Below are 26693 nucleotides of genomic sequence, written 5' to 3'. Positions count from 1 at the left end.
ACATTTTTGATATTAACCTCTTTTCAGGTATATCAGTGAATATGTTCTCCCATTTAGTGGGTTGTCTTTTTGTTTTGTTGATGGTTTCCTTTTTAGTTTGATGTAGCAAAAGCTATGTATGACAAACCCACTGCCAGCATCATACTCAATGGGCAAAAACTATAAGCATGATCCTTAAGGGCAGGAACAAGACAGGGATGCCTGCTTTCACTTCTCTTATTCAATCTAGTACTGGAAGTCCCAGCCATAGTAATCAGATAAGAAGAAGAAATAAAAGGCATCCAAATTGGAAAGGAAGAAATAAAACTGCCTTTTTTGCAGATGACATGATACTGTACATAGAGAACCTCAGGATGCCACCAAGAAACAACTAGAACTGATAAATGAATTCAATAAAGTAGCAAGATACAAAATTATTATTCAGAAATCAGTTGCATTTTATACACCAATAATGAACTATCAAAAAGGGAAATTAAGAAAACAATTCCATTCACAATTGTTTCAAAAAGAATAAAATACCTAGGAATAAATTTTACCAAGGATATCAAAGACCTGTATTCAGAAAATTATAAGACTTGAAGAAAACAATTGAAGAAACAAATAAGTGGAAGTACATACTGGATAGAAAGAATAAACATCATTAAAGTGTCCATACTACCCAGAACAACCTATAGATTCAACACAATTCCTAGGAAGACGTGTTTCACAGAACTAGACCAAATATTTCAAAAATTTATAGGGAACCACAAAAGGTCCCACATGGCAATAGCAATCTTGAGAAAGGAAAACAACATTGGAGGAATCATGCTACCTAATATCAAACTATACTATAAGGCCATAGTAATCAAAACAGCATGTAATGGCATAAAAGCAGACACATAGATCAATGGAACAGAACAGAGAGCCCAGAAATAAACCCACACTTTTATAGTCAATTAATATTTGACAGAGAAAGCAAGCACATACAATGAACTAAAGACTGTTTATTCAATAAAAGGTGTTGGGAAAATTTGCACAGATAGTGCATAAAAATGAAACCAGATCACCTTCTCACACCACACACAAGAATAAATTCAAAATGGATAAAAGACTTAAATGCTAGACCCAAAACCATAAAAATCCTAGAAGAAAACAAAGGCATTAAAATCTTGGACATTGCTTATAGCAAGATTTTTTTCTGATATATCTCCTGAGGCAAGGGAGACAAAAGAAAAAATAAACAAATGGACCTATATTATTTTTAAATTGAAATCATTTTTAATTTTTCAATTACAGTTGGCATACAACGCTATATTTGTTTCAGATGTACACCCCGGTGTGTAGACATTATATAATTTATAAGTGATCATCCCAATAATCCTAGTACCCATCTGACATCATAAATACTTATTACAATACTATTGACTATATTCCCCCTATGCTGTACTTTATATCCCCATGACTAATTGTAATAACAATTTGTACTTAATCCCATCATCATTTCATTAATGTCCCCAACCCCCCTCCTATCTGGCAACCATCAAAATGTTCTCTGTACCTGAGTCTGTTTCTGCTGTGCCTGTTTTGTTTTGTTTTTTTGATTCAATTGTTGATAGGTATGTATTGATTGTCATTTTATTGTTCATATTTTTTCTTTTATCTTCTTCTTCTTCTTAAAGGAGACCCTTTAACATTTCATGTAATACTGATTTGGTGGTGATGAACTCCTTTAGCTTCTCCTTGTCTGGAAAGCTCTTTATATGTTCATCAATTCTAAAAGATAGCTTTGCTTGATAGAAGAATCTTGGTTGTAGGTCCTTGCTTTTCATCACTTTGAATATTTCTTGCCAATCTCATCTGGCTTGCAAATATTTTATCAGTCCTACCCTCTTTCTTCTCTTCTGAGGCTCCAGTAACATGGTAGAACTTTTATTGTAGTCCCGAAATCTTTAAAGTTCTGTTTTTGTTTGTTACAGTCTGTTCTCTCTGCACTATTCAGAGAGGGTAATCTCTATTTCTCTTAAGTTCATTAGTTCTTATCTCTGTACTCTCCATTCTCCTGTTGGACTCACCCAGTGGGTGTTTATTTTGGTATTGCATTTTTCAGTTCTAAAATTTCCATTTGGTTCTTTGTATTTTCTTTGCTGAGACTTTCCATTTTTAATTGGTTTTACGTGTGTTCTTAATTTCCCATTGAAGCTTTTTATAATAGGTTCCTGAAAATTTTCATCAGATAATTCTAACATCTCTCTATGTTATCTTTTGACTCTTTGTTATCTTATTCAGTTTGAGATTTTCTTATTCTTGGTTTGATATTTTGGTTATTATGAGATTCCTAAAAAAGTCTCCAACAGCACCTTTAGTGGCATTGTGGGTGGGTATGCAATTCCATCCTCCCACTTGGTCATATCTGATCTGAGACCCCCTCTGGTGCTTGGGGGTGTGTGTGTGGTGGGGGTCATAGATGAGACCAACCTGCTGGCTAAATCAAGATCTCAAGACACCCTGGTATCTTGAGATAGCCAGCAGGTTGGAAGGCTAAACTCCCTACTCTGCCTTTGCTGATGGAGTTGGAATGAAGCTGTGTTATTTATTTCCTGTGGTATTTGGCAAGTAGGGAAGTGGCTAAGTTTTCTGCCTTGCCATATTGCCCCTTTTTGGGTCCTTTTCCTAGGGAAAGGAGGCTTTTCTGGGGATATTTTTTGTCTGCTCTTGCTCTTGTGGTTTCAAGTCATTGGCTTCTGCAGCACCCAGCCTGGGATATATGAGACAAAAAGAAAACTCAAGGAGCGAGCTCACTGCCATTTTGTTACATAACAAAGTAAAAACTAGGGGCTGCATTATTACACAGTGTGGCAATAATAGTGGGATGGATAGTAAAGAAGTTTTTTCGAAGAGTGTGTCTTTGAACTGGGATTGTATGGGGTTTTCTCCATGCAAACCGTGTCCGGTAATGGCATACCCAACAATGAAATTTAGAAAAGTAACATTGTTTGCAACCGTTTTTGCAAATATATGCATTTTGCCTATTTGGATGGTGTGAAAATATAATAGGCAGAAATTTGTTTGCTATGAGTAACTTCAGCATTTTTATCTTTGTTCCTCCTCTTCTTTGTAACTAGAAACTACTTCAAAAATCGTTGGCCTAAGTAAATGATACAAACAGAAGCCTCACTAACACCACCCTAATCGGAGGACTGAAAAGCACGCAGCCTTTCCTTCCGTAACAAGCAACTGAATGTGTGTGAATGAATGTTGACAGGCTCCTCCGGGCCCTCCCCTGCCCACCTGCTTTATGCCAAGTCACCCCCAGGGCCAGGCGAGAACCTCGCGTTTCCTAGCGCACTAGCTCTGCCCCTCTCCGCAGCCTCCCGCCCTGCTGCTCGGTCTGGCGTTACCTCCCGGCTCTGCGAGCCTGCGCGAGCTGCACCTTACTGGCCTCAACGTCCCAACTGCTGTTATTCGGCCAACAGGGCTCCAAGACAACGGAGCCATGTTCTTTCTTCTGGTCCTTCTCACGGGACTTGGTGGTCTGCAGGCAGGCCCCGGTAAGTACAGATACTTGTTCCTCCTGCCAACCCAGGCTGCTTAGGGGACTTTGCTTCGGCGGCTGTACTTTTTGGTCCAGGATCTCGGCCTAGTCCGTCCTTAACAGGGCCCCTTGCTTGTCCCACCCACTTTCTCCCTGTCCTTCCCTTCAGGGTCTCATCTTTTCATTTCTCCGGAATGGTTTCCTTGTCTGAAAAATGGACAGAAATGAAACGTGGTCCAGTCAAAATCCTGCTGTTGTAAGAAGAATTGCATTGCCTTAAAGAAGCTACTTATCTATGATTTCCCTGATTGGCTGGCTGCTGTCCTCAACCTGTTCCACTGAAAACTGCCTGTCACCCTTGTGTTCAGTATTTTGTCTTTTCCCTGTAAATGATCTCTCTCTCTCGATGTACCTGTGTTGTTCCCATTTCCACATTTATTTTACAGAACAGTAACACTGTATTTGTTGCTCAGTGTTACTTAGTCCCCTTGTTGAACCGCCTATTCAGTGTGTGTGTGTATAGAAATAAATAAAAAGAAAATCAAATCATGAGATATTGGCAAGGATTAAGAAATTTGTAGGTAAGAATGACCAAAGAGACAGTGAAAAGGAAGAGCAGATACATAGATTATACAAAAAAAAAATATTTTTGGTAATATAGAGAAACAAATGCAGAATTAGATTTAGTAATGGATAATATGAGATAACAGGTACCAAAATAACTTCACTTATTTTTCTTTTAGATCTTCATAGAACATTTCTGCAGACCACAGTTCCTGAAAAGATCTCGTCTTTTGACACAGAAAGAGATCCAGAAAATAATGTAATGGGAAATAATATTTGCATATCTTAAATTGTGTTGTCTTTAATGTGAAGACTAGCATTGCTGAATGTAGGCAGGAACTCAGTTCTTGGAGTCCGAGCTGACAGTTCAGACCAGGATCACAACATGGAGCATTTTAATGTGTATGAATATGTGTGACTCTGTATGTGTGTGTGTTTCTGTTGAGGATGAAGGATTTTAATGATAGGAGCCACCAGGGCCAGGACTAGGGAGAGGCAAGCAAAGACCTCGACTCAGGTGCAGAATTTAAGAGGGTGACAAGAAGCTGGAATTCCCCCAGGACCAAGCTTAAGGCGAGGTGATTGAGGTGAGTCAGGGTCAGATACTGTCTTTCTTTACAATTTTGGTATTTTGCCTCTCATCAGTTTTTTGCATTACTTTTGATTATTTAAAATATTGCATTCAAGTAGTGTTTATCTGTATTACTGAGTTGTCTGGCCCCATAGTCCAGATGCATATGGGTATACATGTTCTTTGACTAATCTCTTCCAGACCCCCTCCCCTCTGAGATCTGTCAGTCTGTTTCATATATCCATGCCTCTGGTCTTATTTTGTTCATCAGTTTGTTTTGTTCATTTGATTCCACATGTGACTAGATTCTATGGTATTTGTCTTTCTCCTACTAGCTTATTTTGCTTTGCTTTGCTCCAGGTTCGAAGGGTGAGTTCCTTTTCCATTTTTTTTTTTTTTTGACAGCTGTATAGCATTCCTGATCTTGGCTGTTGTAAATAACGCTGCTTTGAGCCTTAGAGTGCATATATTCTTTTGAATTGGTGTTTCAGGATTATTCGATATATTCCCAGAAGTGGGATTGCTGGGTGAAAAGGCAGTTTCATTGTTAATTTTTTGAGGAAGTTCCGGGTTCTCTTCCACGGTGACTGCATCAGTCTGCACTGGATAATCTTGCAGCTGTGTCAGTGAGTGTGTCACAAGTTCAAACTCTAAATTAGTTGTAAATAAGTTAAATGATTGATAGGGTTGTAAACTTGTGAACAAACAGTTAATTGAACTTGATATGGGACTAAAAAAAAAGACAGTGAACTTCCGGTTTCTCTGTAAGAGCCGGTTGTAAACATGGTTTTGCCTAAACAAAACCAAGCCAATCTCATATGAGGGTTTGGGAAGCCTGGTGTTCAGAGATTGGTAGGCTTTCAGGAGGGAGAGTTTTATGTATTGACAAGCTCTCAGCTGTGTTAGTGTGATCGGTGGAGTAAAACTACTTGTTGACTGTCTCACTGTCAGAATTCTCATCAGTGGAGGGAGGGAATTACTGTCTCTTGTCTAGAAGCTGGGGCTGTCACTGATTGGCTGATTTGCAGACACTTGGGGCTCTCACTGATCTGCTGACTTTCAGAAACTAGCTATTGTAGTGTGGCTGTTGTGGACTGGCTGATTTCCTGATCTGCCGCGCTACTGGAAGTTATCTCTAACAGTGATTACTTACTCCTGACCCAAGACTTTGCCCAAAGAACAGCCTTTTCCTTTGTTGAATATGAAAAATAAGCATTTTAAATTCTGAGTCCCTCTTTTTGGACCTCCCTCAAATAAGCTGATAAGGAGGGAGAAGGGATTGCACAGGTCTTTATTTCTGAAAGAGTGATTTTCAGCTGGTGTTGCCATTTAAGTGACATAAGCACTAGTTACTATGGTAGAAGATAACTCTGACTGCCATATTCTTGTAATTTATTGAAAAAAGCTGAATATAGGACATTTAGGGTATTCTGACAAAGTCACTACAGGACACAAGACAAAAATTATTAAATTTAGGACATGTCCCTATATACAAGGTGCCTAGCAATGCTCTACACATACCACAGTCTACTTAGGGATGAAAAAAATTATTTGCATATTTTTGAGTTTCCCAAGTGACTTTTTGATTTAGATATCGGAATTTAAGGCGGCCTAGGACTGTCCTTCCAATACATCACATATAATTAGATCCGATAGAACACTTGTATTACCATCCATTAAACAAATAAAAGGAGGCCCAATTACTTCATTTAGTGGAAAAAGGAAGAAGGGATGCTGATAGCTTTTTTTTTGTTGTTGTTCTCTCTTTCTTGGTTCCTGGGCAGAAAAGTATCTTGTGTAATCAACAAAAATAGTGCAAACATTTTTGCCCTAGCCACATTAATTAATAGTAAATGTTGACCTGATAATGACTCCTCCTGGAGCATGGATGGACTGAAGCAAGGCTGTTCAAGGGGAATTTGGATGAGTAAGGTAGAGTCTCAGAGTATTATCTAACATACCAAAGGAAGGCCAATTGAAACTGCTGTTTATAACCCTTTGGTATTTGATTTTTATTAATACTGTTTGATATTTTTGTCCCAATATTTTATAGGTGCAGTGTAGTGTTCCATGTTATTTAGTTTTATTTAAATAATATTTGGATACTTTTTTCAGTCATGACCACCAGAGACCCAGTTCTATTCTAAGTGAATTTTGTGAATGATGGTGATATACATGATTTGTTCCAGAAGAACAACCAAAGTGAAGACTATGAAAAATCAATGCCATCCTTCCTGCAACTAAAATTTTTGCTAATAGAGCAAATTAGAGAAGACTGTCCAGGTATAGAATAGTATGAGCCAGAATACTCTTGAGCTTCCTTATACCCCACCAATCATCCTGCCCCATACAAAACACTGAAGGTGGGTAATTCATTAATTTCTGTTTTGTTAGGAAGAATTTTTAGCGTGCCTCAGGATGTCTTCCGGTTCATTCCAGCAATGACACAATATGTTGTGAAGAGAGATTATAGGTTGACTTCTGTGATTAATTTGATTTAAATTTAGTGTTTTTGGAAATATCCCATAGAGGATTTTTTTGGACCTCAGGAGCAGATATATACTCAAATGCATTTCATAGCTCACTATGATGAATTGTTCTATCAAGACTCTTTAGTATATTTTCTCCTTTTCCTAATCCCCATTCCCATTTACTTCTTCCTTCCAAAGACAACAATACCCATGTACTTGATATATTTCTTTACATGTGTGCATTTGTTTGTATAATATTGTGGTGGACAGTATTCTAAGATGGCCTGAGTCTAAGATACCGACTCCCTGTTGTGTGTACTCTGTATAATCAATCCCCTCTCCTTGAGTGTCAGTTGAACCTGTAAATATTATGAGGTAGTCACTCTATTATTTCATTTATGTTATACAAGACTCCATCATAGCTTTGTGGAGGGTTCCTCCAGTGGCCTCAAAGAAGACACACATTGCCATGTTGTGAACCACCTGTGGGGACCTTGTGGCAAGGAACTACAGGCAGCCATTATGAGTTAAAAGCAACCTTGGCTGACAGCAAGCAAATAATGGTGACTTCAGTCCCACAATTACAAGGAGATAAATTCTGCCATCAATCGCTATCAATAAATTTAGCCCAAGTTCCAGATGTGATCACAATGACGGCCAACACCTCAATGAGTATAATTTAACATTGCCATTTCTGTTATTCTGATGGATAAGTGTTATCTCATTGTTTTAATTTGCATTTCTGAAATCATTATTGAGATATTTTTATTGAGATTAAATATTTTTATTTACATAGAATGAAAAGCAGAGATTTTAAGTGTACAGTTCCTTGAGTTTTTACAAATGTACATATTCTTGTAATCAATACCCAAATCAAGATAAAGATCATCCCAGAAAATTTCCATATGTTCACCCCCTCAGAGCCACTGTTTTGCTTTCTATCATCATAAGTTAGTTTTGCTTATTATGAACATTTTTGTGCACACTGTAACCATCTGTTTAACTACCACACATTTGTGGGTATAGAATCTCTAGCATTCCAGAAGGAGGCTCCTGTAGTTTCTCAGTCAATCCCCACAATGTTACCATGATTCTTATTTCTATCGGCGTTGATTGTCTATTCTCGATACATATATGATTCCACATAAATATAGAGACATGATTAAATAAACATATATTTATGTATGCGTGAATGTATATATGATTATGCGATCATACATTATGCAGCCTTTTTGTGTAGCTTCTTTTGTTTAACCTTATGTCTTTTAGATTCATCCATGCACTTGCTTTTAGTTCAGTTTATCCTCTTGCATTGCTGTACAGTATTCCATTGTGTGAATGCACCATAATTTCATGTTCTCTTATGTTCAGCACTGCTGCTGAACATTTGGATTGTGTCCAGTGTGGAACTATTGTGAAGAAACTGCTCTGGCTATTTTTGCACATCTGTGGGACACATTTATTCATTCAGTTGGGTATATGCCCAGAAATGAAACTGCAGTGTCACAGGATCTATCTAGCTACCTAGTTGTTATCTATTATGGACAAAGTCAAGCATACATAGATATATAGATATACGTACACATGTGTATGTGTCTATTTTAGCCTTAAAAGATACTGCCAATGTTCTAAAGCAATTACCAATTAACATTCCCAGCAGCAACATAAGGGTTTTTGAGGTGTCCGCATTCTTGCCAAGACTGATATTATCATTTTCATTTATTTTAGCTCTTCTGGTGGTGGTGCAGCGGTATCTCATTTTGATATTAATTTACATTTTTTTCTGATTAGTAAATATATTGAATACCTTCTTATATAAATATTGACCACAATGATTTTCTCATTTGTAAAATGCCTCTTTAAGTTTATGCCCATGTTTTATTTCCTTTTCAGATTTATTTGTAGGAATACTTAACCTGCTTGGACTGTGAGTTGTCAAACATGCATTCACGTATCTCTCAATCCGGCTTTATACTTTCTTAATATTTTCTTTTGGTGGTCAGAATTTAACTTTTTATAATAAAATAGGCTTATTCTTTAAAGCAGTATTAGGTTCACAGCTAAAGTGAGTGAAAACAAGAAATTCTCATACGCCCCCTGCTCCTACCCATGCACAGCCTCCCACACTATCCATAACCCGCTCCACGGTGGGACATTTGTTGCAACTGATTAATCTACATTGACCTATTTTTACCACCCAAAGTCCATGGTTTACATTAGAGTTCACTCTTGGTGGTGTACATTCTAATGGTTTTGACAGATGTATAATGACATGTATCAGTATAGTATCATAAAGAACAGTTTCACTGCCCTAAAAATCCTCTGTGCTCCTCCTATTCATCCTTCTCCTCTCTTACCCCTGACAACCACTGATCTTTTGACTCTTTCCATAGTTTTGTCTTTTCTAGAATGTCATATAGTATTGGGTTGGCCAGAAAGTTCATTTAGTTTTTTTCCATGTGATTGCTCTGGTAGTGCTTAGTTGTCTTTAACTTTATTTGAAACAAAAGAAGGGGAAGGGTTGTCGAGGGACATGTATAAAGGACCCATGGACAAACCAAAGGAGGGTAGGACTGAGGGTGGGAGGTGTGGGGGTTGGTGGGGCGGAGGAGAGTGGTGGGGAGAAAATGGAACAACTGTACTTTAACAACAATGAAAAAATAAAAATAAAAAAATTTTGTAAGGTTGTCACGTGACAGCTGTCATGTCAACATGCATTTACAAAACCTATCAAAATTGGTGAATTTTTAAGCAGCCATTTTAATATTGAAATGAGACAAGATACACAACATTTTCGGCATATTATGCTTTCTTATTTCAAAAAAGGTAAAAACACAACTGAAACACAAAAAGGGGTGTGCTGTATATGGAGAAGGTGCTGTGACTGACTGAACGTGCCAAAAGTGGTTTGTGAAATTGCTTGGTGCTATTGACATTTTGGCCAAGTAATTCTGTGTTGTGGGTCTGTCATATGCATTGGAAGATGTTTTGCATCACCCCTGGCCTCTACCCACCATAAGCCAAAAGCGGGAGACAGCCGACATACTCATAATATCCAAATCAATAAAGTTATTGGTGAAAATGAAAAACGTCTTTTATTTTACAGGAAAAACTAAATGGACTTTTTGGCCAACTCAGTAGTTGGAATCATGCACTACATTGCCTTTTCGGATTGGTCTTCTTCTCTTAGTCATATGCATTTAAGGTTCCTTCATGTCTCTTCATGGCTCGGTAGCTTATATCCTTTTGACACAGAATGATATTCCATTGTCTGCATGTACCGCAGTTTATTTACTCATTCACCTACTGAAGGACATCTTTAGTAATTATGAATAAGGCTGCTATAAACATACATGTACAGGTTTTTGTGTGGACAGAAATGTTCAACTTTTCATGATTGCTGGATCATATGGTAAGAGTATGTTTAGTTTTGTAGGAAACTGCGGTACCATTTTGCTTTCCCACCAGCAATGAGTGAAAGGTTGTGTTGCACCACACCCTCAGCAGCACTTGGTGGTGTCAGTGTTCTGGATTTTGGCCATCTCGATAGGTATGTAGTGGTATCTTGTTTTAATTTGTGATTTACTAATGGAGCATCTTTTAATATGTTTATTTGCCATCTCTGTATCTTCTTTGATGAGGTGTCTGTTCAGGTGTTTTGCCTATTTCTTTTTTAATACATTTTTGCTGTTGTTGAATTATAAGACTTTGTATATTTTGGATAACAGTCCATCAGATGTATCTTTTGTAAATATTTTCTGCCAGCCTGTGGCTTATCTTCTCATTCTCTTAGAACATAATTTTTAATTAGTTTCAGTTTATTAATCTTTTATTTCTTATTTACTGATCTTTGCATTTTATTTAAGCAATTTTTGCTTCCTTCAGGTTTATATTTTCTCTCTTTTTGTTTAAAAGCTTTATTTTCTTTTTAACATTTGGTCTGTGATCTACCTGGAATTGATTTTTTTCGTCATCTGATAGAGGGGTCAAGTTTTATTTATTTTTCCATGTGGATACCCAATTCACCAAGCAGGATGTACAGAAGGCCATTTCCCTCACTGTCTTGCAGTGTGACATTATTGAAGATCATATAAATGTGTATTTGTGGCTCTTTCTGAGATCGCTATTCTTTGCCATTGGATTATTTTTCAATACTTTGGTCCAAGTCCACTAGCCTAATGGCTATAGCTTTGTGAGAAGTCTTAATATAGATTTGTGTAGGTATTCTTACTCTTTTTTATATTGTTTAAGATTGACTTGACACTTCTAAGTTCAGTTAGCTTGTTTATATCAACAAATGGTCTGCTAGGATTTTACTGAGTTTGCATTCAATTTATGCATCAATTTAGTGGGAACTAAATGACATTGAATCTTCTCATTCATGTACATAGTATATCTTTATATATATTTTAGGTTTTCTTTCAGTGAGGTGTGGTAGTTTTCCATGTAGATGTCTTGCAAATTTTTTGTTAAATTTAATATCAATTTTTGACAGATTTTAACACTATAATAAATGGTATTTTTTCCCTTAAGCTCATTTTCTAATTGTTTAGTTTGTCTATAAATATGATATTAACTTATAAAATTTGATGGAGTTGCTTTATCACCCAACATATGGTCTTTTTTTTTTTTTCATAATGTTCCATGCGTACTTGAATATTTTTTTGCACTTGGGTGTATAAGTGATACTACACTTCCATTGAAATTCTCTAGCATTTTCTCATTTTAATCATGGTTGTTATACATAGTACCTGTGGCTTTGTTAGTTCTATTTTTTATATTTTGGATAATTTTATCCTCTTATTTAGCATTTCTTTTAATTTTTACTGAAATTTGGGATATTAGTTTTATAGAGCTGCTGTAACAAAGTAACACAAGCCATGTGGCTTAAACAACAGAGATTTATTGTCTCACAGGTCTGGAGTATAGGAGTCCAAGATCAAGGTGCTGGTAGGGTTGGTCCTCTCTGAGGACTGTGAGGAAAGATCCACTTCACACCCCTATCCTTGGTTTAGAGATGAATGTGTACTTCTTATGAACCTTAGCATAGCATTCTGCCTTTGCATATGTCTGTGTTCACATTTACTCTTGATACGTATCTCAGTCACATTGGTTTAGGGACCACACCAATGACTTCATTTTAACTTCATTATCCAGGTAACTTCATTTTCTGAGTAAGGTCACATTCTGAGATCCTGGGGTTAGAAATTCACATACAAACTTAGAGGGACAGAGTTCAACCCACACAGCTGGATGTTGTGCATGAAAAGCTGTAGAAGCTCTGGTCGTGTCTTTTCGAACTTTTTTTCCTCCTGTCAATTTTGTACATTTCTTGTTAATTATGTTATAGTTGTTTTCTTTGTAATATATGTAGATTTAGCATTTTATTGCTGCTACCAAATGCCCCTTTATTTTTTGTGCTATTCATTTAATAACAAGGGATTTTTAGAGGGCACAGCTTTCAAGGTCCCCTCCAGACTCCACTTGCACTTCTTTCCCGTGTGCCACCAAGATGACTCTTCTTAGACCATTTATCTGTTGCAAAGATTCTGATTCTGCTGAAAATGTTCAAATGGCTTTTTCTCTGGCTAACATAATCTGTAAATATTAACAAAATAAGTAATTTAAGGACTCATACTTCCTGTTATGTTCTAGAGGGTTCTCCTTACATGTCTCTGCTGTATCTCTGTGTTCTCCTATGTTCTATTCCAGAGGAGTTTCATTGTTTAGTTGGAGAAGCAAAGGGCAATGGTAGTTGCTGTGTTATGTTGCTAGAGGTATAGTACATTCCTGTAGTTCTGTCTTTTAGGAGTGTCTCTTCCAATGAGCAGGGAAATTTACTTTCCAGGGTAGCTTGGAGTAAGCAAGCAGAAGGTTCTCTCAAGTGAGGTAGGCACCTTTGGTATTTACTTTCAGCGTGGTGGGTTGATGGTATGCGTGTAAGGCAAAATATGCAACCATCAGGTAAGATTCTCTCTCAGAAAAATGAGTAATGGTGACTAGCAGGCATGTGGGGTCTCTACCACCTTGTTCTCACTTCACAATGCCGAAGCTTCAAATATTCACATGGGAAGGGAAGCATATGTAATGGTTATATATTATTATTAATTTTGACAACATTTTAAAGGCATAGGTTCCTGACAGGAAACGTCATTTAACATAGTATTTACAAGTATTATTGAAAATATTTTGAATTCTCATGTTACAGGTTGCTTATATGATTACCATAAAAGGAAAACCATATTTTATCCATCTCAAAAAGCAGTAAGTAATTATTTTATCCTTTCAAATTTTAATTCTTTGGTTTCTTGATTTATAAAAATAGCTATGAATAGGAGCATTTCAATTCAGACATATATTTGATACCTATATGCCCTTGATATCTATTGTGTATTGGTTATTGGGTAAAGCTTTAGGCATACTAAAGAAAATCAAATATGGTCCACATTTAAATCACTTATAATGCAGAAAGATATATTCAAACACATTAATAGAAAAATGGAGAATTTTATTATAACATGGTATTATGATAGATGTGTAAACAGCAGTCTGAAAATCAAGGAAGGCATTTTGGAAAGAGGTAAGAGATGGCTTGAATGCTGAGGGAGGATGCCTTTAGCTCTGAAAAGAAGTGGGGTAGTGTAGGCGGGCATTCTGTTTAGAGAGAACCATGCGTAAAACATGGAGATGTGAGACCAAGTACATTCTGTGGTGTGCAAAGAGTCAGTGTGAATTACTAAAGAACATGTCTTCTGGAGGAAAGGAGTACAAGATTTTGGAAAAGTAGTAGGTAGGACCAGGTTGCAGAAGATCTGGCATGCCATGGTAAGGATATTGGAGGCCAAAATGTTTGTAGAATTATATTTACATAGGCTCATTGAGTCTTGCAGTCTGATTTTGAGGGGGCAAAAGTAGAGGAAGGGTATATGATAGTTTAGGTGAGCGATGATTGGTGGCTTGAATGTATGGTATAGGCGGTGGCACAGGAAATGAAACATTCAGTAGACCTGGAAGACAGATTTGGTAGTGTGACTGGGAAAGAGTGAGGAATCTTGGATAAAATGAGGAATATGAACAAGGGAGATCTTCCTGTGAGGAAAGGGTTTAGTTTAGTTTGCAGGGCCTATAAGATATCCAAGTAGGCTTTTCCACTAGGTATATGAGTATAGGAATATGAATCTCTGGGCAGAGATTGGTAATTGGATATAGGTTTATCAGGAATCAATAGTTTGGTGGTATTATTAAATGAGAGCTTGTAGAGTGCTTATAAATAGATTGGTGGCTGAAGACTGAATCCTGGTAAAGGCCAATATTTCAGGACAGGTAGAACAAAGAACATGGAAGACTGTGTTCTCCTAGACCAGGGGCTGACAAACTTTTTCTGTAAAGAGACACATAGTAAATATTATTAACTAATATGCTGTACACTCTGTTGGAATTAAGCAATTTTGTACTGCAATGCAAAAGCAGCTATAAACAATATGTAAACCAATAAGCCTGGCTATATTTCAATAAGATTTTATTTACAAAACATGCAGCCAGCCCAGTTTGGCCCATGGGTCACTGTGGGCCGACATCTGAAAGAGAAGCAGAAGAGTGATGGTGATTAGACTGAGTAGGCACAGTTTCCAAAAAGATGCTAGAATTCCAGGACAATGATTATTTAAAAATTGTTTTTAGATTTGATATTCTGGTAGCTATGAATCTTTTCAGAGCAGTTTCATTGTGAATAAAGTATTGACAAAGTGGAGAGACTGGGTAGAGACTACTTATTTGATAAAAATAAGTTGCAGGCTGACAGCTTTGGGGGTGGTGTTGAGGGGTGGAGGGATAGAGTAAACAGAAAAAGAGTCCTGGCTGCTGTGGCTTAGTGGGCTGAGCGTCAGCCTGCTAAGCAAAAGGTTGCTGGTTCGGTTCCTGGTCAGGGCACATGCCTGGGTTGCAGGCCAGGTCCCGTGCTGGGCCTGTGCAAGAGGCAACCAGTCAATGTTTCTCTCACACATTGATGTTTCTCTCCCTCTCCAAAAATAAGATAAAAAGAAAAAGAAAAAGAACTCATGGACATGGACAATGGTGTGGTGGTTGCTATGGGGGGAAAGGGGTTGGGTGGAGGTGGAAGACAGTATGGGGAGATAAACGGTAATGGAAAAAGTACAATTAAAAAATGAACTATTCAAAAAAATAGGTTGCAAATTGGAAATACATAGGGGATAGCTATAGTAGGACCCAGGGTCAAGGGAGAGTTATTTAGGATGGTAATGACTTGATAATCAAGTTTTAAAATAGTGTTAGGATAAAAGAGAGGAAGAGTTCGAATTTATGGTGCTGAAAAAAACATGCACCTTCAACATATGGCACAAAATGGGATTCGTTGCACAAGTATAGGATTTACTTTGAACCAAAGTAATCATCTTCTGGAAACAAAGAGACGAGGTGAGGATGGGCACAGGTGTAACACCCACATGGAGGTTATGTGGGGTGATTGACAGTGGCGGCGCCATGTTTTTGGATGGATACTGAGGATAATGAAAGGCAACCCGGACCCAGTTTATTGAAGAGAACATGGTACTTAGCTAAGCTTAGTGAATGAGTTTGTAGCAATGTCAAGGAAGTCTTTCAAGATTATATTCTAACCCTACATTTTAATTTTGAGATTCTGGTTTAAAATCTGGAGTCAATGAGCAATAAAGACAAAGATTTGAACGTTCTGTGCTGGAAATTGGAACCTATGTTGTTTCACTGTTTGATATTTCAAGGAATTTGGATTGTTCATTAGCATGAATTTTGGTATATGTCGCTATAGTTAAAATGCCTTCCTCAGTGCCTAATTTATTGTAAGTGCTAGAGGGGTGTTTGGAAAATAAGATATGACAAGACAATTGGCACTACTTTAGATTCTCCAGGAAAATGAAAAATTTATTATAAAGAATATTTTTTTCTACGTTTTCTGTTTCACAACTTGAGCATGTTTTTGTGCTTTCTGCCTAGATCATTTTTATCTTCAGTTTCTGTTGTTTATTCTTATGACAAAAATGACACCCGGAATGCTAGCCCTTTGTTAGATCAGGTAAGACTTGTTATTTTTTTCTTACAGATGTCTTGCTCTGAATTTCCTTTAAAAATATGAATACTTTGAAATTACTAGAATATAATTTTATACATTCCCTAAAATATATAACCCGGACTAGTTCTTATTTCTACCTGGCACAGCTTCATTAGGTAATTGCCATTCATATTAATGTACTAAGGTAGCTAATGTAATAATACATATAGATGACATATATGCGGTATCTATTTTTGAAATGTTATTCATTTGTTTATCTTCATGTATTTTTTTTCAGATGGATTGCAGTTATTCTGGATATATTGCAGGCTTTCCAAATTCTCTTGTGTCACTCAGCATTTGTTCAGGACTCAGGTTGTAACCAGTGGAAATAGATTTCATTTGCCAGTATTAGATCCTCTTAGTGTATGGGTTGATCCTCCACATATCTTTTCTGATTCTAAAATCACCTTTGTTACTTTAATTCCCCAAGGAATGAGTAAGAATTGTTGATAAAATAGATGGTCACCCAGACAGCATCTCTTTCTGATGGGCGGCTACTTGTTGACTCTGACAGGATCTGTTGCTTGAGGCTTTGAGCAATCATGAGTGTTAGGGGGGTTGCTAGGTCTCTCTGTATTTTAGTTTTCCCCAATGTTTTATGTTTTCTTAATGTCCTAGGATGGTTGACGGTTGTAGAAATTGTCAATCTCTTAGACACTTTGGCTTGGCTGTAATCATTTTTAGGCAGGTAGTGTCTTCAGTTCAGCCCACACAAATTATTTAGGACATTAAGTGTCAGGGAGAGTTAGGTGTTTCAAAAAGAGGGAGGGGACTGAAGATTAAGGGAAAGAGTGCCTATAGGTCCTAGAGGCTGGCTTAAAATACCTGTCCCCAAGGACAGGGTCTTAACCTGTTTAAGCCTAGGGATCCATGCCACCAACATTATGTCTTTAAGATACTCTTTTTAGAACATTTATAACATAAAGCAATACATTCCCTGTGATATTACTGGTCCAGTTCTGGGTAATGCCTCAAAAATAAAGAGAGAAGGTAGAAAAACTAAGGTGACTTTAAATGAAAAAATAAGAACTTGGCCAACATTTCTTATTAGAATATTAGACTATAGTTTTGGTAGAATCATTTTAGATGTTTTGATTATTTCAACATTCAGGGGAACGTTGCAGTTGAAAAACATCTCATATGAAATAGAACCAATGGAGACTGTATCAGAATTCATGCACGTGATTTATGAAGACAAAGATTATAACAGTAACATTCCTCTTGTAGTAGACAGTGGTGATTACAGTTATAATAATTCCAAGTATCACTATAGAAAAAATCCAGAAGTAAGTGTTGACTTTTTAATTTTAATCTATTTAGTGTAATTTTGTGAAATAAAGTTAATCTCAGAGCAAAATTTGGCAACTTGCAAATATTGGAATTATTTTACTTTTTAAAGAGGTACCTGCATGAATTTTAAAATAAATAAAAAATGAAATTGAGTTCTTTGTTATGCTTGTTATCAGATGACAGTTTAGCAAAACTTAGTAATTAACATTGGGAACAGGCATGTGAAAATAGGATTAAGGATACCAAAAAATTAATTTTAACATGTGGGCATTTGGATAATTAAATTATTCCTTTTCCTTAATTGTCTGATGATTTACATGGTATAAACATTATGTGATCTGAATTTGTAAGTTAAGTCTGTGTTTCACAAAAGTTCACAAACGGATAACATCAGTGGCTTACATAAAGTACATGAAAAGCAAAGTGGTTAATTCTTCCTCCGCAAACGCTTGCAAACTGTCATAAATAACATCCCTAGCACCAGTGAATGCCATTGATCATGCTTGAGTAATATTTTTTAAACTATATTGTTTGCCACCAGTAGTTTCCCAATAAACTAATAAATCTGCCTATATGGAAGATTACTATGAAAATTATCACAAGGCTAAGGAAAGAAAAGCTATATGTTAAAAGTTAATATTTCCAATTTCAGCTATTGCTAAAATCGAAAAACCTGGGTTCTTATATAGCCTGGGATCTTAGTCAAAATTCTTTTAAACCCAGGCACTTTTTGGATTAGAATTTTCCTAAAAGTACCTAAATTCTATATTTGAAGCTAGCCGTATTATATAATTGGTAGCCACATGTCTCTCAATTTATCTTTGAATGTAATTTCAATAAAGGATACATTTTTAGAAATTTCTCAGTATTCATGTTGTGTGTTTTTCAGAGAGCTGAATTTTTCAAGTTATTCCCTCAATACCTTGAAATATTTATCGTTGTGGATAAAAATCTGGTAGGTCCTTTTTTCATATATTATTACTTTAAAATTATTTAACATTTGTCTTTAACTTGATTTCAATGATGTAATGACAATTTAAAACAAATTTTTGATGCTTATTTTGCTTTTAGAACAATGAATAAGTTCTTAAAATTGTGAATAAGCCAAGTTTTTGTTAATGTATTTATTTTGTATATATGATCTCCAATGGCTTTTATAAAGTGAAGCATCTTCTCATTTTCTAAACCTTGTTTGTTATTTTTCCTCTTTTCCAAAAAGACTACATTCTCAATGCAAGTATAGATCAGAATTTCCCCAAACCCTCAACCCCACATGCAGTAATATTTAGCTGCCTCAGCCTAAATGGCAAAGCAGTCTACTAAATACACATGCCACCTCTTTCAAGCAAAGAAAATGAGGTATCTGTTTTGTTCTCAGTTCTAAGTATTTGAAATGACAGGAAAACAAATGAGCAAACTTTTCATACTGAGAATTCACAACTATTTTTCAGATCTTGGGTTTAAATTTTGAATTCATACAACATAGGTGGTTAGGGGGTTCCTTTTTTTATTGTTGTTTAATTACAGTTGTCCCCATTTCCTCCCCCTTTCTCTAAGATATGAGGATATCTTTGTCCTCGGTTGGTAAGATCTGAGAGCGCATAAAGGAAGTAAATGGTATTTATCCTTAGAGGAATACAAGTTCAAACAGGATTCCCACAGATTAATATGAGCCATGTATGAGCTCAAAATCCATAAGAAAATTAGCCACAGTGTACAAGGGTTAGCAAAACAAAAATTAATAGATTTAGATCCACATTCAGCTATTAATATTTTAATGCCTAGGTTATAAACAAAATTTTTTGTTTTTGACTTCCTATTTTTCCCAAAAGCCAGTTGATTCTCAAAGAAGTAAAAATGAGGCAGGAAAGTGTGGACATAACTGTGGTCAGGGATAAAAAAAAAAGAAATGAAGCTCATGGCTCACAAAAGAGTTTTAGACTTTTCTATCATAGCTAAGTTGACCCAGCACAGAGCCAAGACATAATCTAAGATCATACTGCTATAAAATTACAAAGCACTTAGAAGTTGGTAATTGGAATTTTAAGCATAATAAACAAAAAGAAGGCAATAAAGGGGAAGAAAAGCATTATACATTATACATTTGTTTCATAAATATGGAACAAATTTAAAAGCTAAGGTTAACGTAAAAGATTTCGGCTCAAATATAAAAGTAATTTTAGTAGGCATAGAGGGAATAAACACTGCAATTAAAAACCAAAGTAAGTGCTGGCGGGGACGTGGAATAAAGAGAACCCTTTTGCACTGTTCGTGGGAATGCAGACTGGTGCAGCCACTATGCGAAGCAATATGAAGATACCTCAGAAAACTGAAAATGGATCTTCCCTACGACCCAGTGATTCCGCTTCTGGGAATATATCCGAAGGAACCCAAAACACTCATTTGAAAGAACATAAGCACGCATATGTTCATTGCAGTGTTATTTACAATAGCCAAAATATGTAAGCAGGCCAAGTGTCTATGAGTAGATGAGTAGATAAAACAACTATTGGCTATTTACACAACGGAATACTACCTGGCTGTAAAAAAGAAGAAAATGTTATCCTTTGTGACAGCATGAACGGACCTGGAGAACATTATGCTAAGTGATATAAACCAGTAAGAGAAAGACAAATAGCATATGGTTTCATTCATATGTGGGAACAAATGAACAAACTGAACTAACAAACAATATAGAGATAGACTCAGATAGAGAGCAGTATGGCCGCTATGGGGTGGTGGTTAAGGGTAGAGGGACGGAGCAGAAAGGAAAAAGGATTCATGCAGGTGGACAACAGTGTGGTGATTGCAGGGGGAAGGGGGTACAGGGGAATAAATGGTAATGGAAAAGTACAATTAAACAAAAACAAACAAACAGACAAACATACACCAAAGATAAAAATCAATTGAAAGCAAGACAAATGACAGTATTTTCTCTTTGGTTATAGCTGGGTATTTATGTGCCACAGCTTCTTTATCCAATCATGTATTCAAGACACTGCAGTTGTTTCCATGTTTTGGCCACCATGGATAATGCTGCAATGAACATAAAGATATAGATATCTTTATAAATAAATGTTTTTAAAATTTTCAGGTAGATACCAAGAAGAGGGGTCACAGGGTCATATGGTAATTCTGTTCTTTCTTTTTTCTTTTTATTAAATTTATTGGGGAAATGTTGATTAATAAAATTACATAGGTTTCAAGTACATTTCTATGATACTTGACCTGTACATGTTGTATTGTTTGCCTCCCGCAAAAGTCAAATCATCTCCTGTTTCCATATATTGACCCTCTTTACCCTTTATTACCTTTCCCACCTTCCTTCCCTCTGGTAACCACCACACTTTTGTCTGTGTCTTCAGTTTTTGCTTGTTTTCTTATTTGTTCACTTGTTGTTTTTAGTTTTATATCCCACATGTTCTTCAATTTTTGAGAAACCTCCATAGTGGCTTTACCAGTCTACATTCCCATCAGCAGTGAATGAATGTTCCTTTTTCTCCATAACCTCTTCAACACTTATTCTTACTTGTAATGGTTGATGATAACAATTCTAACAGGTATGAGGTATTATTTTGTAGTTTTGATTTTCATTTTCCTAATAGCTACTGAAGTTGAGAATGTTTTGATTTATTTTTAAACATTTTTATTGTTATTTTATTATGGTTGTCCCAATTTTCCCTCCTTTGCCTTCCTCTGCCCAGTGCACCCAGCCCCCCAGTCAATCTCTACTCTGTTGTCCATGTACATGGGTTATTCATATATGTTCTTTGACTAGTCCCTTCCCCTTCTTTCCACCATGGTGGAGAGAAGCTTTTCATTTATCTGTTGGCTATTTGTATGCTTTTTTGGGAGAAATGTCTGCTCGGGTTTTCTGCCCATATTTAATTGGATTGTCTTTTTGTTTAACATTGAGTTGTATGAGTTCTTTATATATTTTGGATATTAACCCTTTGTCAGAACTGTTGTTTGCAACTACATCCTCCCATTTGATTGATTGTTTTTGTTTTGTTTTGTTTTGTTAGCGGGTTTCTTTACTGGTGGTGCAAAAGCTTTTTAGTTTGATATAGTCTCACTTATTTATAAACTATCCCATATAAAAAAGTTATTATTCAGTTTTCAGAAGTAATAATTAATGGCACAGTTAACTGCATTAACATTGCTTAAAATCACGTTATTGAGAGTCTCTTGCTCTGCCAGTTGAGCCATTCAAGCACTTCATAAAATTGCATACTTGAAGCATATGTAATTTTATTAACCAACATTACCCCATAAATCTAATAAAGATGTGTAACTTTAGAACTATTATTAAAGTTTTCAAAAAGTAAGAGTATCACCGAAGAAGACAAAAACCAAAATCATGTTTTAATTGTTTTTACTTATTATAGAAATTAAATTATTTTTATAAATAGTTATTTATACATCATTATCCACTTCTTGGATTACAAATGGAATGTAGTTCTATCGCTAATTTAAAATATAGTACATTATATATATAAAAGGTTTGTGATATATTAATGGCATTCACTAGTTTTTAAAAATAATTTATCTTTTTCAGTTTGATTACATGGGCTCTGATATAAAGTCTGTCACACAGAAGGTTATTCAGATAATTGGATTTGTTAACACTGTAAGTTTTAAAAAAACTCTTTTGTTTATATACTTTGTTAAAGTGTATGTGATATGTTTTTATATATATAGAATTTGGTTGTGCTGTTGAAGAGTTTCCATGATCAAACTACCAAATTAAATGTCTTAAATATATTTTTATAAAGTTTTAATATAATGTTCACATTTATTAAAAAATTGTCATTTACCATCTCTTCTCAGATGCTTACTCAGTTAAAACTGACTGTTGTAATATCGGCCATAGAAATCTGGTCAAATAAAAACAAAATTTCTACTGTTGGAACTCCTAATCATATATTATTTAGATTTTTGAAGTGGAAATCAAATCATGTCCTTCCAAGTCATCATATTGCATACTTACTTGCGTGAGTACAGTATTCTTTATTTGTGTAGCATTAAAGACATAATGAAGAGGGGTTGGCAGGATGACAGAGGAGTGAATGGAAGTCACACTGACCTCCTCCCAGGATGAATCTGTAATTACAACTAAGCTGTGGAGAAATCACCTGGAACAAACAACTGAACAATAGCAAGAGAGGAGCCTTGTAACCTTGGACAAACAGAGGAATCAGCTTTGGCACAACTTGACTGGTAAGGAGTGTGGTGGAGACTCAAGAAGGCTGGCTGGCTGGGCACCCACGGGCAGCAGCACCACAGGGATATTTAAACGGCCAGTTGTAACCCCTGAGAAGAGCGGGGTATAAACAGTAAGTGGGGGTCCCCAGCCTACAGCACCAGAGCCCAAAAAGTACACAGATAACAACCAGCTGTGAAAAGCAGCAGGGTTGCTCTCCGCCAGAGACAGGCAGCTGGAGACGCAAAGAGCTGTTTAAAGGGCCAACGCATAAATTTTTATTTGTAGCCACTTACCCTGGGCTCCAGCCAAGGCAGGGGCAGAGTGGCTGGAGACTCCTGAGGAGCGACTAGGGAAGGAGACGTTGGGGAGAGAACTGAGAGAGAGTAGCCAGGGGGATTCTGGTGCTGACTCATCCTCCATACGGCAGCAGCCATCTTGCTTAGGCAGGCCACTTCCCTGAGCAGCAGCAGCATGAGAGAACACGATAGCCCTGCCCTCAAGAGTAACTCTGCCCTGCCCTGTGGTGTTTAAGCCTGACTGCTGAGAACAAAGTGGCAGCCACAGATAGTAGATCCCTGGCTAAAGGGGGCACTGAGTGGTCTAGAGACACTTGAGGGGAGACTGGAGATGGAGGCTTTGGGGAGAGAACTAAGAGAGTAGCTAGTTGGATCCCGGTGCTGAGTCATCTCCCATACGGCAGCAGCCATCTTGTTCAGGGAGACTATTCCCCTGAGCAGCAGCAGCGTCAGAAGAAACAATAGCCCTGCTAACAGAAGGGACTCTGCCTCACGCTGTGGTGCCCAAGCCTGACTGCTGAGTGCAGAGTGACTAGATTACCAACTGAAGGAGAGAGCCGTAGATAGTAGATTCCTGGATGTCTCAAACAGACTGCCTAAGGTCAGACGGGGTCAACATCTGACATCATTAGAGGCAGATCCAGAAAGAAAAAACAGCAGTAAATACTAGAGGCTACTGAGACAAAATCCACTGTGGTCTTCTCAATGATCTGTGGTATTTTCTTTACTACATAGCTATTTAACATTCATTTCGGGTCCATCAAGTTTGTGCACATTAAGTCATCAGATTTTATACTAATAGTTTCTTTCTCTCTCTTCTTATCATAGTCTTAATCACTTTACAGCCTTATTAATATTGGCTCATTTGCAGTTGATAGTGGGATTGCAGAGGGGGAGTTATTTTTGCAGACGAGGGTTTGTTTCCTGGCCTTTCTGGTTTTGTTCTGGTGGCAGCTGCACAAAAACACACAAGACATGGTGGGCAGAGTGACCTCCATTAAACAGGTGGAGGGAAGGACCCTCCAAAGAGCAACCAAACAACAGTCAAAACCCAACTGCTTCCAGAGAGCCAACATAAACGGCATATAAGGCATCCAAAGAGTGGCAAGTTCAAGAGATCAAGGAATCTGCACCATTGAATCTCACAGGTCTCCTACCATAGAAGTTCATACCACAAAGTCAGAAAGTCTACACAGACCAATTTAAGAAGCAGAAGAAAAAAAGAAGAGTCTCACAAATAATGAGAAGACAAAGAAATATGCCCCAATTGAAGGGAAAGGAGGAATCCTCAGAAAGAGGACTAAATGAAACAAAGGCAAGTAAACTATCAGATATTGAATTAAAAACAATGGTGATAGAGAAGCTAAATGACCTCAGTGAGCTGAGAGAACCACCAAACAACAGGAAAACTACCAGGAAGATACTACAAGCTATATTGGCCTGAAAAAGGACATAGAAACTATCAACAAGAGGAAACAGGAAATAGGAAATGAAAAATACAATTTCTGAATTGAAGAACACAGAAGAAGGAATCAAAAGCAGGCTAGATGAAGCCAAAGATCAAATCACTGAGCTGGAGGACAGGGTAGAAAAAAGCTCCCAGAAAGAGCAAGAATATGAAAAAAAGACTCAAAAAGAATGGAGACACTTAGGGAAATGCAGGACAACCTGAAACGTAATAGTATCCATATAATAGGGATACCAGAAAGAGAAGACGAGGAGGAATGATGGATGGAGAACCTGTTTGAAAAAGTAATGATGGAAAACCACTAATTTGAGGAAAGAAAAAGTCACAGAAGTCCAGAAAGCACAGAGGGTCCCATCCAAGAGGAACGCAGTGAGGCCCACTCCAAGACACATCATAATTAAAATGGCAAATATCAAAGACAAACAGAGAGTCCTAAAGGCAGGACAGGATAAACATGTAGTAGCATACAGGGGAGCCCCGATATGGCTAGCAGCTGACTTCTCAACAGAAACACAACAAGCCAGGAGTGACTGGCAAGAAATATTCCAAGTCATGAAAAGCAAATACCTGCAACGATACCAAGCAAGGCTCTCAATTAAAATGGAAGGTGAAATAAGGAGTTTCCCCAACAAAAGAAGGCTAAAAGGATACACCTCCACCAAACCAGCACTGCAAGATATGTTAAAGGGACTGCTTTAAAAAGATGAGGAAAAAGAGTGAGAAAGAAAGGAACACATGTACAAAGGGTAAAAATGAATAAGTACCTATCAATAATAACTTTAAATGTAAATGGATTAAGTTCTCCAATCAAAAGACACAGAGTAACTGAATGAATAAGGAAACATGACCCACATCTATGCTGCCTACAAGACACCCACCTCAGAACAAAGGACCTACACAGATTGAAAGTAAAGGGATGGAAAAAAAAATGTTCCAAGAAAATGGACAGGAATAAAAAGGGCAGGGTAGCAGTACTTATATCAGACAAAATAGATTTCAAAACAAAGGCCATGAAAAGAGATCCAGAAGGACACTTCATAATACTCAAAGGAAGAATCATTGAAGATGACATAAACATTGTAAACCTATATGCACCCAACACAGGAACATGCAAATATATAAGGAAAATCTTGGAGGACTTCAGGAAAGATATAGACAGTAACACATTGATAGTGGGTTGTTATAACACTGCACTGTCAGCAATGGATAGCTCTTCCAAACAAAACATCAACAAGGATATTGTGGAAATGAACAGCACATTACATCAAATGGACTTACCTGCCATTTATAGAACCTTTCATCCAAAAGAAGCAAAATACACATTCTTTTCAAATGCACATGGGACGCTTTCAAAGATAGACCACATGATAGGACACAAAACAAGGCTCAACAAATTCAATAAAATTGAAATCATAACAAGCATTTTCTTGTATCGCAAGGGCTTGAAACTAGAAACCAACCTCAAGGAAAAACCTCAAAAACTTGCAAACTCATGGAGACTGAATAGCACACTATTAAACAACAAACAGGTCAATAATGGGATGAGAAGAAATCAAAAAGTTTCTGGAAACAAATGAAAATACACACATCAGTCCAAAACCTATGGAACACAACGAAGGCAGTCCTGAGAGGGTAGTTCATAGCAACACAGGCCTACCTGAAAAAGATAGAAACATTTCAAATAAGCAGCCTAACCTTACAGCTTCAAGAAGTGGAGAAACAGCAAAAAGACCAGAGTACGTAGAAGGAAGGAAATAATCAAGATCAGAGCAGAATTGAATGACATAGAGAATAAAAGAACAATCCAAAGGATCAACTAATCCAGGAGCTGGTTCTTTGAAAAGATAAACAAAATTGACAAACCTTTAAGCAGACTTACCAAGGGCAGTGGGAAGGGGAGACGACCCAAATAAATAATATTAGAAATGAAAGAGGAGAAATAACAACTGATACCACAGAAATACAAAGGATTGTAAGAAATTTCTATGAACAATTATATGCCAAGAAATTTGAAAACTTCGATGAAATGGACAAATTTCTAGAAAAATATAATCTTTCAACACTGAATGAAGAAGAAGGAGAAAGCCTAAATAGACTGTTAACCGCTGGTGAAATTAAACCAGTAATCAAAAAACTCCCGGCAACAGAAGCCCTGGACCAGACAGTTTCACAGGAAAATTTTACAAAACACTTAAGGAATAGTTAACCCC

The 26693-nt window shown here is 36.9% G+C and overlaps 1 protein-coding gene across 1 annotated transcript in view; it reads left to right on the top strand.

Moving 5' to 3' along the window:
* Nucleotides 1-26693, top strand: part of LOC129064649 (disintegrin and metalloproteinase domain-containing protein 5-like) — a 100721-nt gene that overhangs the window by 16350 nt on the left and 57678 nt on the right. The window contains exons 5-7 of the mRNA XM_054565769.1: nt 3242-3527; nt 16106-16184; nt 22072-22143. Of these exons, the coding sequence (XP_054421744.1) occupies nt 3242-3527; nt 16106-16184; nt 22072-22143 (437 nt within the window). The remainder of the gene's footprint in view (nt 1-3241; nt 3528-16105; nt 16185-22071; nt 22144-26693) is intronic.

The sequence above is a fragment of the Pteronotus mesoamericanus genome, unplaced genomic scaffold (genome assembly GCF_021234165.1).
Source record: "Pteronotus mesoamericanus isolate MK-2021 breed Mesoamerican mustached bat unplaced genomic scaffold, CSHL_Meso_final contig_169, whole genome shotgun sequence".
Taxonomy (NCBI): Eukaryota; Metazoa; Chordata; class Mammalia; order Chiroptera; family Mormoopidae; genus Pteronotus; species Pteronotus mesoamericanus.
Note: the sequence above shows the minus strand (reverse complement) of the source record. Positions and strands in the feature narration are given on the sequence as shown.